The sequence below is a fragment of the Octopus sinensis genome, linkage group LG7 (assembly GCF_006345805.1).
Source record: "Octopus sinensis linkage group LG7, ASM634580v1, whole genome shotgun sequence".
NCBI lineage: Eukaryota > Metazoa > Mollusca > Cephalopoda > Octopoda > Octopodidae > Octopus > Octopus sinensis.
Window position 1 is genome coordinate 18,299,010 of NC_043003.1, and position 18,925 is coordinate 18,317,934.

At 40.6% G+C, this 18,925-nt stretch overlaps 1 protein-coding gene across 4 annotated transcripts in view; it reads left to right on the top strand.

Moving 5' to 3' along the window:
- The window catches only part of LOC115213843 (phosphatidylinositol 4-phosphate 3-kinase C2 domain-containing subunit alpha), a 214,296-nt gene that overhangs the window by 172,584 nt on the left and 22,787 nt on the right, over positions 1-18,925 (top strand). For all 4 annotated transcript variants that reach the window (XM_029782778.2, XM_036504583.1, XM_029782779.2 and 1 more), the window contains 8 exons: positions 2,078-2,209; positions 4,206-4,264; positions 6,463-6,605; positions 7,408-7,492; positions 8,953-9,078; positions 16,044-16,208; positions 16,638-16,743; positions 18,329-18,390. In XM_029782778.2, the coding sequence (XP_029638638.1) occupies positions 2,078-2,209; positions 4,206-4,264; positions 6,463-6,605; positions 7,408-7,492; positions 8,953-9,078; positions 16,044-16,208; positions 16,638-16,743; positions 18,329-18,390 (878 nt within the window). The remainder of the gene's footprint in view (positions 1-2,077; positions 2,210-4,205; positions 4,265-6,462; positions 6,606-7,407; positions 7,493-8,952; positions 9,079-16,043; positions 16,209-16,637; positions 16,744-18,328; positions 18,391-18,925) is intronic.

Sequence of the window (18,925 nt, forward strand, 5' to 3'; positions counted from 1 at the left end):
TAAACTGGATTTTTTTTTTTTTTGTATTGTTAATGGTGATATAAAATTATAGCTCTATTTGGGTTTGAAATTATTTTAAACCAGGAACCAGATTTGTTCTTAATAAAAACATAATTTTGTTTTTATTTTCCATTAATTTCTAGAATTTAAAATCGCATATTGTTCATCTCAGAGATATGTTATAATTAATAAGAATGCCAAATAATAAGTCTTTTTTTCTAGATTTTAATTTTGGGATTTTATGAATAGGATGGGTTTCATCAGAGTAGCTATTCTTCTCAGCTCGATGGCTTTCCAATTGTCAACCTCTCAACACTGAAGTAGAACTGTAACCATTTTAACTGATGAAGCTGTGATAAGGCAAAGTATAAAATATGACCAGGAAAATATAAATTAGATTGGCAGACAGATAAAATTATTTGAGATGCTATTGAAAGTTTATTAATGCTGACTAAAACATTATTAGTGGATCTAATAGATGGATACTGAAAAGAAGTCTCTTGTGAATATATGTGTGTAGGTTTTTTCTTTCTTGTGCGATAGTTATGTAAACAACTGTGCGAAGGAGAGGTGACAAGAATGGCTCCTTTGGTACACCACACGGTCAATTACAATAAATACGAAAAGGATAAATAAGTATAAGTGCCAGAAGGAAAAGAGACACACAACCAGGTAGAATGTTTAAGAGAAGATTATATTTATATGTTAACATGTGTGTGTGTGCGTCATATCATCATCATCATCATCATCATTTAACATCCGCTTTCCATGCTGGCATGGGTTGGACGGTTCAACTGGGGTCTGGGAAGCCAGAAGGCTGCACCAGGCCCAGTCTGATCTGACAGTGTTTCTACACCTGGATGCCCTTCCTAATGCCAACCACTCCGTGAGTGTAGTGGGTGCTTTTTACGTGCCACCGGCACAGGTGCCAGACGAGGCTGGCAAACGGCCACAATTGGATGGTGCTTTTTACGTGCCACCGGCACGGGGACCAGACGAAGCTGGTCGGATGGTGCTTTTTACGTGCCACTGGCACGGAGGCCAGTTGGGCGGCGCTGGCTACGGCCACGTTCGGATGGTTCTCTTACGTGCCACCAGCTACAAATTCCATACATAATAATAGACAGGCCGTCATATATACAAAGTGTATGTGTACAAATATAGATGTATGCACGTGCAATAAGTACAAAGCATGGAGAGAGTCTACAATATGACGTTAGAAGAATGTTCAGACACAAGGATGATAAATACCAGTTCGTAGTCACGGTACACAATAGTTGAACTACAGTTACAAGTGAGTGTCACTGTCATGCAAACAGCAATCATTTTCAATTTTCCATGAAAAACATGTCTGGGCATGGGAAAATATTACCTTTCTTAGAAACGAGTATGAGTTGGTGATGGGAAGGGCATCTGCTCAGAGAAACTCTGCCTCAACAAATTCTGTCTGGCCAATGCAAGCATGGAAAAGCAGACATTAAAATGACAGTGACAAAGATGATTCCTTTCATCATCATCATCGTCATTTAATCGTCTGATCTGGCAGAGTTTCTACAGCTGGATGCTCTTCCTAACACCAACCACTCCAAGAGTGTAGTGGGTGCTCTTACGTGCCACCGGCACAAGGGCCAGTCAGGTGGTACTGGTAACGGCCACACTCAAATGGTGCTTTTTATGTGCCAGTCCAGCGGCACTGGCAACGATCTCGCTCAAATGTTTTTTCACGTGCCACCAACACAAGTGCTAGTTGGCAACGCAAGTAACGATCACGCTCGATGGTGTTTTTAATGTGCCATCAGCTCAGAGGCCAGCTTGTTGCTCTGGCCCTGATCTCACTAGTATGGTTCTCTTAGTGCTCCACTAGCACGGATGCTGGTCATTGAATTTGATATCAATTTCAATTTCACTTGCCTCAACAAGTCCTCGCAAGCAGAGTTTAGTGTCAACTTATAAAATTCAAATTTAAAAGAAATCTATATATTATTCAACTTCTTGTGCCCAAAATTGTGTCATAAAAATGTTTTAAACTGAGAACTATTTTACATTTATTCTTTTTTCTTTGTTTTTGTTCTTTTAGGATAAAGATATTCAATCAATGTCACTGAAGCAGTCTGTAAAAGCAGTTTGTTCAATGCTGGAAAAACTGGAGACAGTGGAATTAGTTACTGCAATGGAACGGGTTGAGAACATTGTTAACGAACTATCTAATGTGAGTAGCTGTGAATCTCCGTTCTAATATTGATTTCAGATGTTGGCACTAGGCCAGCAATGTCATGGAGGAGGAGGTAAGTCGACTGCATCAACCCCAGTACTCAACTGGTGCTTATTTTATCAAACCCCCCCCCCCCCCCGCGACACACACACACACACACATACACGACAAAAGGATGAAAGGCAAAGTCGACCTCGGTGGAATTTGAACTCAGAATGTAAAGACGAAGAAAATGCCACTAAACATGTTGCCAGGTGTGCTAACGATTCTACCAACTTGCTGCCTTTATCTCCATTCTAATATTGCCTACGTCCTAAGATGGTGAGCTGGTAGAATCATTAGTATGCTTAGCAGCATTTCGTTCATCTATATGTTGCAGAGTTCAAATTCTGCTGAGATCCACGCTGCCTTTCATCCTTTCAGGGTCAATAAAATAAGTACCAGATGAGCACTGAGGTAAACGTAATCAACTTATCTCCTCCCCCTAAATCGCTGGCCCTGTGCCAGGATTTGAACCCAATATTTATTATGTCCAACACCCAAAAATATCTTTATGACTATTACATTTGAACTTATTACGATAAGTAATGTGTTGATAAATATTACTTCTTAGTGAACCACATAGTTCCGGGTTCAGTCCCACTGCATGGCACCTTGGGCAAGTGTCTTCTACTATAGCCTCGGGCCAACCAAAGCCTTGTGAGTGGATTTGGTAGATGGAAACTGAAAGAAGCCCGTAGTATATATATATATGTATGTATGTATGTGTGTGTATATGTTTGTGTGTCTGTGTTTGTCACCCCAACATCGCTTGACAACCGATGCTGGTGTGTTTACATCCCCGTAACTTACCGGTTCAGCAAAAGAGACTGATAGAATAAATACTAGGCTTACAAAGAATAAGTCCTGGGGTCGATTTGCTCGACTAAAGGTGGTGCTCCAGCATGGCCACAGTCAAAATGATTGAAACAAGTAAAAGAGTAAAGAGTATAGTTACTGCTTTCATCTCTTATTGAGATTTTTCTAACTAGCTACTTTGCTTGTTGCAAAATCAGTGACCCATGGTCACTTATTTTCCTGTATGTTGTGAGCTGGAGTGAATTTCTGCTATATCTAGCAGCCAAGTGTTCACAACTGAAGATGGACACAAGTAGCCCCAAACCTTTCAGTCTGGTGATCCCAGCATCTATTAGAAGATAGTGAGGGTTTGCTCCTCTGCTCGCAATATATACAGGGTGCAGGTTGCACCAGTAACCAGCTGGTGGAGGATCTGCCTGGGGTTAAAACAGTAGTAACATCGAACAGCCATATTGATGTGGCTATAAATATTACTTGTTAGTATAGTTACTACTTTCATCTCTTATTGAGATTTTTTTTAACCAGCTTCTTTGGTATTTTGATAATTGTTGGTAATAATTGTAATACAGAAAAAAGCAACTAGTTATAAATCTCTGAGCGAGAAATATGTAGTAACAGTACTGTACTGTAAAATCTATTTGCCAACACAAGGTGGCAGTCCTACATAGGACGATGTTACTACTTTTTACTATTTTTTCCTCGCCTTACTGGCACCTGTGTTGGTAGCATGTGTAAAAGGATTCAAGTGAGGTCGTTGCCAGTACCGCCTGACTGGCCCCCGTGTCGGTGGCACCTAAAAAGCACCCACTACACTCTCGGAGTGGTTGGCGTTAGGAAGGGCATCCAGCTGTAGAAACTCTGCCAAATCAAGACTGGAGCCTGGTGCAACCATCTGGTTCGCCAGCCCTTAGTCAAAATCGTCCAACCCATGCTAGCATGGAAAGCGGACGTTAACCGATGATGATGATGATGAGTAGCCAACTGGAAAATATGTTTTCCTGGGGCTGAAAATTAGTAACATTGTCCTACGTAGGACTGCCACCTTGCATTGGCAAATAGGCTTTACAGTAATTGTGATATATTTTCTCATTAAAATATCAGATCCTAACTAATTATGTTTTATTTTATATTGCAGAATAGCAAATTGGCTACACAAGACAGTGCTGATCGCAAAGAACAACTGAATTTAGAAAGGTGGCTTATTCTTTAGAATATCTCTCGTGTTATTGTTAAAAACAATTTGTTCATTAAACAATAAAGTTATTTCTATTTGACTTATGTAACTCTCATAAGTCATTTGTCTAAACTCAGTTTCCTTATTAGCCATCACTCCACAGAGCATGGTACTCTGCTAAAGGCTTTCTCCAGATCAACAAATGTTTGATATTGTGGCCAGATCTTAGCTAAGAACTTCTCCTGCAAATGGCCTCTCATTCTGGCACAAACCTGACGTGCATCTCACTTCAGCTAATTTTCTTTTTAACCCTTTTGTTACCGTATTTATTTTGATGTGCTCTGTGTTTCTTTCAATTAATTTTAAATATAACAAAGAATTTAGTAAAATAACATTGTTATCATTAAGCTAGTGTTAGGAACATAAATTGTGACTAAGGTTTGGTGGAAGATTTTAATTCAAAACTTATGAAAACAAGACATTTGTACGAGAGATCCAGAGGCGGTTTCAGCCAGGTTGGGTATTGAAAGGGTTAAACAGTTGTGCCATAATTCTTTCCATTACTTTCTGAACTTCATCATTGATATTTATGCCTTTGTAGTTGCTTGTTTCTTGAGCGCCTTTCTTTACCCTCATAGCAGTTGGGAGTATTTCTGCTATACCATTCACTGAGTATGACGACTAACTGTACCACCTTTGCCAGATATTTCCATCCTATCAGCAACTGTCACTGTTGATCCAGCAGCTTTCCCTGTCTTCATGCCCTTAAGTACACTTTCAATTATACAGATGCCAACTTTAGTTGCTGGTCCCCAGAGATAACCCATCTCATGGTCACACTTTCTCCTCATTCAACAACCTCTCATAGTAACATTTACCTGTCTTTTTCTTCTCGGCATTAGGACATGGATGCTACTATCATTCCATAAACACTTTTCCCCCAACAATTTTTTTATTTGCATTGACACAGTACTCTCTGCAACCCAAAACACTTCTTGCCACTGATCCGCTCACTGTAGAACATTGGAAAACGTCTTACTTTCAGTTTCAGTTTCTCTCTTTACTTCACATATCACGTGACCGACCAGACCATCAGATGTTGCTACACATCGCTGGTCACAATGCATTCGCATTGTTTTAGCCTTCGAATGACGCCACCCCGCTGGCTAAGCGAGCAGGCCAACAGCAGAAAGAGTGAGAGAAGGAGTGGTGAAAGAGTACAGCAGGGATCACCACCCCCTGCCAGAGCCTCGTGGAGTTTATTTAGGTGTTTTCGCTCAATAAACACACACAACGCCCGGTCTGGGAATCGAAACCGCGATCCTACAACTGCGAGTCCACTGCCCTAACCACTGGGCCATTGCGCCTCCACAACTTCACATATATCTGACTTAATCAATTGTCTGCTCAGTGTGTCGCATCTTATACACAGGACATATCTCTTTGGAATCCATGCATCATATGTGATACGTGTTCCTAATATTTTCCAACCACCAAAGTAACATGGAACTTTTGAAAGGAAAACTTTATATCACTCAAAACATATGATACAAAGACTAACTAAAAGTCTGAAAAGAAGCATGGATGTTTTGAAAATGCTTTAGACAGGCAAAGGATTATGACTTCTCTTCAATAATAACTACTTGATCACCTTACCAGCATTGCCTTACTGGCACTTGTGCTGGTGGCACATGACAAAACATTCGAGCAAGGTCGTTGCCAGTGCCACTTGACTGGCTCCTGTGCAGCTGGCACGTAAAAAACACCATTTGAGCATGGTCATTGTCAGTACCGTCAGACTGGCCCTCGTGCCGGTGGCACGTAAAAGCACCCACTACACTCTCAGAGTGGTTGGCGTTAGGAAGGGCATCCAACTGTAGAAACTCTACCAGATCAGATTGGAGCCTGGTGCAGCCATCTGGTTCACCAGACCTCAGTCAAATCGTCCAACCCATGCTAGCATGGAAAGCAGACGTTAAACGACGACGACGATGATGGTGGTGGTGGTGGTGGTGGTGGCTGAAGCGGCTGCGGTGACGACAACAATGTATTATTATTACTATTATTATTATTATTATTATTATTATTATTATTATTATTATTATTATTATTATATTATCATTATTATTCATATTAATTTTTTGAGTCATTTAATCATGTTATAAATACATTACTGCTTCCTCCAAAACCTTAATATATGTTGCTATACTTTATTCAGCTTGGAGACAAAATGTTCCTTGATTGAAAATTTACAAGATAGCTTGGAAATGCTCGTTATTGCTGTGAAAAATTTGGTTAACCTCTACTGCAAGACATTCCAAACAGATTTCCTTCTCAGCTCAAGCAGACAAGAAACCAGAGGTAATTCTTACATTTGTTGTATCTGTTCGTTTTCTCAAAGTGTAAGTTCATTTCACTTTTACCAAGTTTATTCCATGTTGGAATATCGTAATTTTCTTTACATATGCATTGCTGTAATATATATATATATATGGTGGCAGGTGTGGCTGTGTGGTAAGATGCTTACTCCCCAACCACATGGTTCTGGGTTCAGTCCCACTGTGTAGCATCTTAGGCAAAGTGTCTTCTACTATAGACTCAGGCCAACCAAGGCCTTGTGAGTGGATTTGTTTGGTAGACAGAAACTAAAAGAATCTATCTATTATGTGTGTGTATGTGTGTTTTTCCACCACCACCACCACAGCTTGACAACCAGTGTTGGTGTGTTTACGTCCCTATAACTTAGTGGTTCGGCAAAAGGGACCAATAGAATAAGTACTAGGCTTAAAAAATAATCCTGGGAGCGATTTCTTCACCTAAAATCCTTCAAGGTGGTGCTCTAGCATAGCCACAGTCAAGTGACTGAAACAAGTAAGAGAATAAAAGAACATATAAACACATACACACAAACAACAGACTTCCATTCAATTTCCAATCTACCAAATTCCCTCACAGTGTGTTTGTCAGCCGGTGTGTGTAGTAGAGGATACACTTACCCAAAGTGCCACGCTGTGGGACTGAACCCAAAACCACATGGTTGCTACAAAAGCTTCTTGACCACACAGCCATACATTTCATTAAATTATTTTTCTCCTCCGCATCAATTGTACTTGAACTTAATTTCCAGATTGCTATTATTGTCTAACTTTCTCTTCTTTTTCAGAGTCACAAGAAGTCATTTTAATCAGTGACAACTTCATAGTTCATATATCCACAGTTCACCGACTTCCAGTGAAGTGGACTAAACTGTAAGTATAGATTTATTGGACTGTAAACTCCAATAGATTTGCTAGATTGATAATTAATAGTATAAGTAGTACGAATTGAACCCCAGCTCGTAGACTTGGCTTACTAGGGGATTCAGCTTCTATCTTATTGTCTGTTGTAAATTTGGAGGTGAGTTCCAAATAATCAGTATGAATTCCGTTTGTTTTATTCGTTTAAAAATGTCTTTAAAGCTGAGAGTATAAATGTGTCACATGAAAGCTTTGTCGAAATATTATCATGACACTCTCTTTTACTTGTTTCAGTCATTTGACTGTGACCATGCTGGAGCACCGCCTTTAGTCGAGCAAATCGACCCCTGGACTTATTCTTTGTAAGCCTAGTACTTATTCTATCGGTGTCTTTTGCTGAACTGCCAAGTTACAGGGATGTAAACATACTAGCATCGGTTGTCAAGCGATGTTGGGGAGACAAACACAGACACACAAACATATACACGCATACATACATATACACACACACACACACACATACATACATACATATACTCTCTCTTTTACTCTTTTACTTGTTTCAGTCATTTGACTGCGGCCATGCTGGAGCACCGCCTTTTAGTCGAGCAAATCGACCCCGGGACTTATTCTATCGGTCTCTTTTGCCGAACCGCTAAGTGACGGGGACGTAAACACACCAGCATCGGTTGTCAAGCAATGCTAGGGGGACAAACACACAAAACACACACATACATATATATATATATATATATATATATATACATATATACGACAGGCTTCTTTCAGTTTCCGTCTACCAAATCCACTCACAAGGCATTGGTCGGCCCGAGGCTATAGCAGAAGACACTTGCCCAAGATGCCACGCAGTGGGACTGAACCCGGAACCATGTGGTTGATTAGCAAGCTACTTACCACACAGCCACTCCTGCGCCTATAAAAATGTATGCACATATACGCAGCGCTATGCGTGTGGAAAGTTTTCTACAGCCAGATGCCCTTCCTGACGCCAACCCCCACCTGTTGCCAAGCGAGGTAGTTTTTCCCTCTCTCTCTTTCGGAGAGGCACAAGCACCTACACGTACATGTACACACACGGCAGTAACTTCCACCTACCGAATTCAATCACAAAGTTCCGGTCAGCTCGGGGCTATAGTGGAAGACACCTACCCGAAGTGCCACGCAGTGGGACTGAACCCGAAACCATATAGCTAGAAAGCAAGCTCCCTAACCACACAGCCATGCATGCTTCTTTCAGTTTCCATCTACCAAATCCACTCACAAGGCTTTGGTTGGCCCAAGGCTATAGTAGAAGACACTTGCCCAAGGTGCCACGCAGTGGGACTGAACCCGGAACCATGCGGTTCGTAAGCTAGCTACTTACCACACAGCCACTCCTACACCTGATGTTCATATTTTTGTTATACTTTTGTATTTATTCATGTTTTTTTTTCTTTTTAATCTTCCTCCAGATACCAAGGATACACTGTTGAATGCGGGCTCTGTTATGGGGGACAAAATATTACACAGCATAAAAGTACAGCAGTAAGGCCTCTGTCAAACTCTGGGCTCAGTGAAAGAGTTCTTTGGAATGAATGGTAAGTCTTTAGCATAAAAAACATAGAATCTTTATAAATCTACTATTGTTCTCCCTCCCTCTCACACACACATACACATACACAGACATACAGACACTCACACTTCCATAATTATTCTAAGCCTTTTATAAAACCTTTAGGATGATTTAGCACTTATTTCTAGCAAGTTGTGCTCCCTTGTTGATGCATTTGAGCAGAGATTATTATCTTTGCAGACCTTCCTTTCCAGTTAATTCTTTTGCTTGAAAAATCAAATGTGTATTCTGTTTGAGACATTGGTAGTTACCGAAAATGTGGAGGCAGGTACTGAGAAGGTTAGCCTCTTGGCTCGCTTTCTAAATATTTCATTAGCAGATTTTTTGTTCTTTGTTTGTTGTGTTTTTTTTTGTAGTAGTTTCAAATTTTTTTTTAAAAATCAAGTTTTTACTGGTAGGATTACTAATGAATACCCAAATAGTAAAAGAAAGAATACATCACTAACGGCGGTGAGCTGGCAGAAGCGTTAGCATGCCAGGCAAAATGCTTAGCGGTATTTCATCTGCCGCTACATTCTGAGTTCAAATTCTGCTGAGGTCAGCTTTGCCTTTCATCCTTTCGGGGTCAATAAATTAAGTACCAGTTATGCACTGGGGTCGATGTAATTGACTTAATCCGTTTGTCTGTCCTTGTTTGTCCTCTCTGTGTTTAGCCCCTTGTGGGTAGTAAAGAAATAGGTATTTCGTCTGCCGTTACATTCTGAGTTCAAATTCCGCCAAAGTCGACTTTGCCTTTCATCCTTTCGGGATCGATTAATTAAGTACCAGTTATGCACTGGGATCAATGTAAGCGACTTAATCCCTTTGTCTGTCCTTGTTTGTCCCCTCTATGTTTAGCCCCTTGTGGGCAATAAAGAAATAAGAAACATTAGCATGCCGGACGAAATGCTTAGCAGTATTTCATCTGCCGCTACGTTCTGAGTTCAACTTCTACCAAGGTCAACTTTGCTTTCATCCTTTCGGGGTCGATGTAATCGACTTAACCCCTTTGTTTGTCCCCTCTATGTTTAGCCCCCTGTGGGCAATAAAGAAATAAGAAAAAATACATCACTTCTCCAGGTGGTTTTTTTTTACCATTGTTTTTTGTTGGTGGTGGTGGGTTTTTTCCTCCTTCTGTGTAAGCTAGTCAAGGGATTAAGGATTAAGGACAGAGCCTTTGACCTTTGTTACCCCTAGTTCCTGGGATGATTAGATTGATGCAGCTAATGCCAAGTCTGAATAACTGCGGGGGTGGGGGGTGGGGATGCATGTGTGTATTTATGTATATGTGTGTATGTGCGTAAACATTGCATACATGCAAGTGTACACTCCTTTATATCTGTGCGTTTATGCATGGTTGCAAGTGTGAGTGCTTGTATAGTCATGCAATCAAACATATGCAAGTATCCGTCCTTAATCCTTAATCCCTTGGCTAACTTACACAGAGGGGGGGAAAAAAATCCACTGCCAACAAAAAAAACGAAGGTAAAAAAAAAACACCTGGAGAAGTGATGTATTCTTTTTTATTTCTTTATTGCCCACAAGGGGCTAAACATAGAGGGGGCAAACAAGGCCAGACAAAGGGATTAAGTCGATTACATGTCCATGTATGTATGTATTTGTACGTATGCAAGTTCATGTTACCTAATATAATAATCGTATTATTCGAAATTGTTCTTTTGTTCACCAAGTATATCATTATCATTTAACGTGTTTTTTTATATATATTTATTTAGGGTTTTTTTTCTATTTGTTTAGTTTGTTTTTTTTTCTATTTTATACATGCTTCATATTTTTTTTAGACTTTAAGTAGACATCTGATAACACAAGAGCTCTAACACATATCAATAGCACCATTTCCAGGTCAACTTTGCCTTTTATTGTTTCAAAGTCGATAAAAATCTAAGTACCAGTCAAGTACTGGGTCGATATAAGCAACTAAACCCTCCCCTTAAAATTTTCCTGGCCTTGGGCCAAAATTAAAAAGGATTTATTACACTTACTCTCGACTGCGACCATGCTGGAGCACCGCCTTTAGTCGAGCAAATCGACCCCAAGACTTATTCTTTGTAAGCCTAGTACTTATTCTGTCGGTCTCTTTTGCCGAACTGCTAAGTTACGGGGACGTAAACACACCAGCTTCGGTTGTCAAGCGACGTTGGGGGACAAACACAGACACACAAACATATACACACACATACATATATATATATATATATATATATATATATATATATATATATATATATATATATATATACATATATACGACGGACTTCTTTCAGTTTCCGTCTACCAATTCCACCCATAAGGCTTTGGTCGGCCCGTGGCTTATAGTAGAAGACACTTGCCCAAGATGCCACGTAGTGGGACTGAACCCGGAACCATGTGGTCGGTAAGCAATCTACTTACCACACAGCCACTCCTGCGCCTATTATAATTATTTGAATGGAAAAAATTTGTTCTCATCTGTACTATAATATCATAGTAGTAACTATTTCTAGCAAATAAACTTTTATTTATCATCCGCTTAGTAACCGTTTCGATACAGCAATTCTTGTCACATACATTAAATACCTTTAAAATATTTTTTTTGGTTCTGTTTTTGCTTATGCATACTGTATAAATGTTCTGGTTTTATTTTGTTGCTGTTTTCTTTCTCTCCCCTACCCGAATAGACGTCTTGAATGCAAGAAATCTCTTTCTAAGAGTGCTTTCAGAGAAATAAATAAAAGAGAGAGCGTGAGAAATAGAATGAGGGGAGAAATATAGAGAGGGAAGAGAGAGAAATAGGCGGAGAGAGAGAGAGAGAGGTTGACAGACAGCGCGAGTCGCAGAAGGAGAAAAAATGTAGGAACTAGGTTGAAGCAGGTCAGCTGAGGTTGCTGGAACGGATAACTGTGTCAGATGAGGTCAGCATGAGTCTTAGTCCAGGTTAATTAGCTGAAAGTTGGTCTCCTGCAAGGTCACAAGCAGGTCACCGGGGCACCGTACACGCCGCCTGCTAAGTTCAGGCAAGAACATCGTAATACACAGTCAGGAGAGAGAGAGAGAGAGCGGGGAGGAAATTAGGACAGCGAAGCAGCAGACGACGATTCCATTTTCGGGGTTCGGTGTAGTTGCCACACTATTGCCATCGATTTGTTTTCTTTCCTGACATTTCATTTCGTCTGCTACGTGGCATTATTTATTTAAGACTTTCCCCATTTACTTTATCCTCTTCTTTCTTTTCCCCCTTCTCTCTCTCTCTCTCTCTCTCTCTCTCTCTCTCTCTCTCTCTCTCTCTCATACGTTCATACTGCCTCTGTCTAAGAACAACCTGTCTCCCCTGTAGGGATATTTGGGAATGCTCGTTACTGTTTGTTTTGCCTTTGAAGATAACGCTGTATTAAAACAATCAGTGAGAGGAGAGCATCTTCAACTAATCTCTGCGTGTGTGTTAGGCTGGAACCCCTCTCCTTCAATAACACATTCTATTTTCTCTTCTATCTCTTTATCTTTCCACTTGCTCTATTACCTTATCTTTACTTTTTCTATTTTCTGCTCTGCTTTTTCTAGTTTCCGTCCACATTTTTCTCTCTCTCTCTCTCTCTCTCTCTCTATTCTTTCTTTGGCTTTTTTTTCTCTTCCTTTTCCTTTCAATGCATCGTTTTTTTTTTTTCGATTCCTTACTATCTCTTGCAAAAGTGCTAAGGGCCCCGTTCATTTGTTTTATCACCCCCAGACATTTATACACTTCAGGCTCTCTTACTGTCTCCTCTCTCTTCGAGGAAGGGTTTTATTATATCATACCAGCGAGAGTGACAAGATAGAAACTGGCAACACTTCAATCAATTGTGATATCTCTTTACTAGTTCAAGCCAACCATTGCAATACATTTTTCTATTCGCTTTTTATTTTCATTTTATTTTTTTATTTTTTGATATATGATAAAGAGTAAGTGGTGGGCGCTGAATAAGGGAGAGTTGCCAATTTAACAGACAGTTAAGGAATCCACACACCGCCCAGCTGACTATCGAGTCTCTAAACGATCGTTAGCCTTTTAGAAATAGCAGCCAAATGACACAGTACCATTTTTGACAGGAAGGACGCATTAGACAATGAAACCCTTATATTCGTTCAATCCATAGTGGTTTACTCTTTTACTTGTTTCAGTCATTTGACTGTGACCATGCTGGAGCACCGCTTTTAGTCGAGCAAATCGACCCCAGGACTTATTCTATCGGTGTCTTTTGCCGAACCGCTAAGTTACGGGGATGTAAACACACTAGCATCGGTTGTCAAGTGATGTTGGGGGGACAAACACAGACACACAAACACATATATATATATACATATATATATGTATACATATATACGACGGGCTCCTTTCAGTTTCCGTCTACCAAATCCACTCACAAGGCTATGGTCGGCCCGAGGCTATAGTAGAAGACACTTGCCCAAGGTGCTACACAGTGGGACTGAACCCGGAACCATGTGGTTAGTAAGCAAGCTAATTACCACACAGCCACATTGAGAAATTATAGAACGCTTCTCTCGATTATTTCTCATTTTTTTTTTCTTTTCTCTTCATGTATTACCAACTAGTCTGATTTCCGAACATACTGCAAAAGGACTTCCCCCCCCCCAGAAAACGGAGGATGGGGTGAGAGTTCGAAGTATTCAACCACACCTCTCGGAGTTTTCTGTATCCTCCCGCCACTTTTTTTTTTCACGTGTTATCAACGAATATGATTTCCAAACCAGTCGGAAATGACTAGCTTTGTAGAAAGGGGAGTTGGAAAGACCCCCAGGGTCTCGCAGATCTAATCGACACCCTTTCGCGTTTGTTGGGAAATAATATTTTTCATAGGTTCTTTTTGTGTTAACAATAGTTTTTCATGTGCTATCCACTAATCTGACCTCCCAAAATGTCGCAAAAGATTTTTTTTCCTGGGAAACTGAGGGGATGGAGGGGACCCTCTGCCCCCTACGGAAGTTGAGAGGAATGTTCTGGATATTTACAAAAAAAAAAACGTACATAAAAACAAATGAACTGCAACCTATAAAACTCTTCAGATTATAATAAAAAGGTTGAAAATGAAGTGATTTGATTGTGTAATGCCACGCCCTGACACTCCACCTCCAGCAAATATGATAATGTATGGTCAACAACACCGCCGCCACCTTATCCTCAGTAGAACAGCTAAAGGAAGACCACGAATAGGGTGGTTGAGAAATATCAAGAAATGGAAAGGAAAGGGAAGATGGTGAAAAATATGCTTGCTGATGACCAGCAAAGAGGAAAAGGTAAAAGTTACCCATTGCCTGCTTAGGCTCACCATTATCATCATCCAGCTCCCATGTTGGCATGAATCGGGCAGCTTCACAGGGATGTGCAATGTCAGGGTGCATGTAAAACAGAGCATAAATGTGTTGAGAGAAAAACTAGGCGCAGGAGTGGCTGTGTGGTAAGTAGCTTGCTTACCAACCACATGGTTCCAGGTTCAGTCACTCTGAGTGGCACCTCGGGCAAGTGTCTTCTACTATAGCCTCGGGTGGACCAAAGCCTTGTGAGTGGATTTGGTTGACGGAAACCGAAAGAAGCCTGTTGTATATATGTATATATATATGTTGTGTGTGTGTGTATATGTTTGTGTGTCTGTGTTTGTTCCACTAACATCACTTGACAACCGATGCTGGTGTGTTTGCGTCCCTGTAACTTAGTGGTTCGGCAAAAGAGACCAATAGAATAAGTACTGGGCTTACAAAGAATAAGTCCTGGGGTCGATTTGCTCGACTAAAGGCAGTGCTCCAGCATGGCCACAGTCAAATGACTGAAACAAGTAAAGAGTATACGAAGCCTCAGCTGTGGTGAGCAAGAGAGACAAATGCGTATAGACGAAGACAGTTGTGTAAAGAAGTGCTGATCTCTAACTGTGGAGGGAACCTGTGGAAGAAGTAGACCCAGGGTGAGGTGGTGAAGCATGATCTTTGAATGTTGGGCCTAACAGAGACAATGTCAAGTGACCGAGACCTTTGGTGATATGTGATTAAGAAGACTTGTCAAGCCAAGTAAAATTGTAGCCATGGTCATTGACAGTGTCATGTAAATGGCACCCATGAAATTGTATTATGTAAATGGTACTCATGCCAGTGGCACATAAAAAGCACCCAGAGTGGTTAGCGTTAGGAAGGGCATTCGGTTGTAGAAACCATGCCAAATCAGATTGGAATCTGGTGGAGCCCTCTGGCTTACCAGTTCCAGTCAAATCATCTTATCCATGCCAGCATGGAAAGTAGATGTTAAATGACAAGGATGATGATGATGATGATGATGGGGGTAGGCCAAAAATCAGGCACAAAATAAGTTCAATACTCTCCAGAATTGTTTATGACATGCTTCGATTTTTCAAAAATTGAATAGAATAAATAAAATAATAATGAATACACTTGGACTTGTATGTGATGAACAAAATGAATAATAATGATAATAATGCAATGTAAATAAAATGTCATGTTTTGGTGTTTGTTTTGGCCCACCCTATATATATATATGAATAAAAAATCAAATGGAATTGTAGTTGTCATACCTGTGCCAGTAGCACATAAAGAGCACCATCCAAACGTGGCCGATGCCAGCGCCACCTTGAATGGCTTCCGTGCCGATGGCATGTAAAAAGTATCAGCTGATCATGGCTGTTGCCAGCCTCCCCTGGCACCCATGCCGGTGGCATGTAAAAAGCACCCACTACACTCACAGAGTGGTTGGCATTTGGAAGGGCATCCAGCTGTAGAAACTCTGCCAAATCAGGATTGGAGCCTGGTGCAGCCATCTGGTTTGCCAGCCCTCAGTCAAACCGTCCAACCCATGCTAGCATGGAAAACAGACGTTACACGATGATGATGATGATTATATATATGTGTGTGTGTGTATATAATGTATATATTTTTTTTTTTAATATTTTACAGGTTAGATTTTGAAACTCTGCAATTGTTTTCAATTCCTCGGGAAAGTCGATTATCCTTAACATTGCGTGGACTTCCAAGTTCCGGCAACACATCATCGGACAATCCCGTGAACCATGGGCCAGTGGTGTTAGCCGGAGCAACTGTCCAGCTTTTCAGTTACAAAGGGTAAGTTATGTTTGTATACATATATTGTGTGAAGTGAAGGTGCGTGGCTTAGTGTTTAGGATATTCGGCTCACGATCGTAAGGTGGTGAGTTCGATTCCTAGGGCACATTGTGTCCTTGCGCAAGGCACTTTATTTTACATTGCTTCAGTCCACTTAGCAAAAAAAAAAATGAGCTGTACCTGTATTTCAAAGGGCCAGCTTTGTAGCATTCTGTGTTGCACTAAACCTCCCTGAGAAGTATGTTATGGGTATACATGTAAGCATGGGAAACACAATGTAAAATGAATGAAAGAACAAATATGTGTGTGTGTGTGTTGGCTTTATGTCTAAGTTGCAAATCTATATCACCAGACAATGTTAGTAAAATCACTTCTTGTTATAATAAATATTTGTCATCTTTTTTCTTTTTCTTTGTCTTTTAATTCCAGACATCTTGTACAAGGTAGTCAACTGGTGCCGATGACTATGGGAACTGCAGCTGACCCTCTTGGTCCCACGTCTTCAGCCATCACTTCAGAAAGTATTTTCTTACAGGTAAATATCATAATTACCATTCCCATTGCTATTTTTCCGTGCTTGCACGGGTCAGACAGAATTTGTTGAGGCAGATTTTCTTGGACTGGATGCCTTTTCTGTTGCCAACCCTCACATTTTTCCCAGCAGTGTAATATTTTCCCCATAGCCAGACATGTTTTTTCATGGAAGACTGGAAACAAATAATCTCACTTGCAACTACTACCATCACATCAACCACCATCACCACCACCTTCACCACAACCACTATCACCACAACCACCATCACCACAACCACTATCACCACCATCACCACAACCACTATCACCACCACAACCACCATCACCACAGCCACCACCAGATCCACCAACACCACCACCACCATCACATCCAACACCATCACCACAACCACCACCACCACATCCACCATCGCCACAACCACTACCCTCATCACCACCACCACCATCACCACCACCACCACCACCACAACCACCATCACCACAACCACCATCATCACATCCACCATCACCACCATCGCCACAACCACCATCACCACAACCACTGCCATCACCATAACTACAACCACTACCATCACCATCAACAAAACCAGCACCATAGCCATCACTACAGCTACCACCATTACCATACCGTCACCTGTACCATGACAATCAACACCAAATAGGATACGAGTTTATCTGCAGACACTGTAAACTAGTTCATATTTCTTTGAATGCTTTCACAGCATTTTCTGTGTTCTTCACCTATTTTGAGACATGGAAAGAATCTTCGAAGCTATCTAGACATGCAACTGACAACCTAATGGATCCATTTTACTTTTATCTGTTTCAGTCATTAAACTGTGGCCATGCTGGGGCCCCACCATGACTAAACAAGTTGATGCCAGAACCTTTTTTTTTTTTATATAGGATGTAGTTGTGATACCTATGCTGGTGGCACGTAAAAAGCACCATCTGAATGTGGCCAATGCTTCCGTGCCAGTGGCACGTAAAAAGCACCAACCAATTGTGGCCGTTGCCAGCCTCCCCTGGCACCTGTGCCGGTGGCATGTAAAATGCACCCACTACACTCACGGAGTGGTTGGCATTAGGAAGGGCATCTAGCTGTAGAAACACTGCCAGATTAGACTGGAACCTGGTGCAGCCTCCTGGCCTCCCAGACCCCAGCCAAACAGTCCAACCCATGCTAGCATGGAAAGCAGAAGTTAAACGATGATGATGATGATGATAAATCTGGTACTTATACTGTTGGTCTCATTTGCTTAACCGCTAATATATGAGGACATAAACAAACCAGCACTAGTTGTCAAGCAGAGGGGAGAGGAACAAATGCAACCACAATGACACATGTGCATACATACACACACATGCACACATGCATGCACATATATATACAAAAGGCTTCTCACAGTTTTCATCTACCAAATTCACTCACAATACATGAGAGCTGTAACCGAAAGCACTTGCCTAAAATGCCATTCAGTGGGACTGAACCTGAGACCAAGTAGTTGCAAAGCAAGCTTCTTAACCAACACATGCACACTCACACAAAGGTTTAACATACATTTTTTTTTCTTTTATTCTTTTAGATAAATCTGCCAGATTTTGGGAAATTTATGATCTTTTCTGAACCTACCACGATTCTTCCAAGGTTTGTTGTTTTAAAATATAATAACTTATTATAATGTCCAATTCAGTTTTTAATTAATTTTATGGTTGTACATGCAAACTATCAGACTTGTATATTATTTGGATTTAAGCCTTTTGTTACCAATTGTCAGTTAGTTTTAGCCTTAATGTCCATGCTCAGACAAAGTTACACACTGGGGTCGATGTAATCGACTTAATCCCTTTGTCTGTCTTTGTTTGTCCCCTCTATGTTTAGCTCCTTGTAGGTAATAAAGAAATAAGATACACACACATCTTGTATATATGTATGTATTTCAGATCTGTTGTTTTAGCAAAGAAATAGCTTTTGCTAATTCAATAACCCCTCTGAAACTGAGTATTTCCAATCTGTAAATACAGTTAAGTCTTTCAGATAAATTTTTTCAACTCATCACAAGTAAAATAATTTCAAGAAATGCAACTATTTGCTCTATAGTTACCTTTAACTGGCATTGAGTCTCCTTCATATTGCTGATCTCCTTGATTTTTGATTCATAAATATTCTCTCTCTCTCTCTC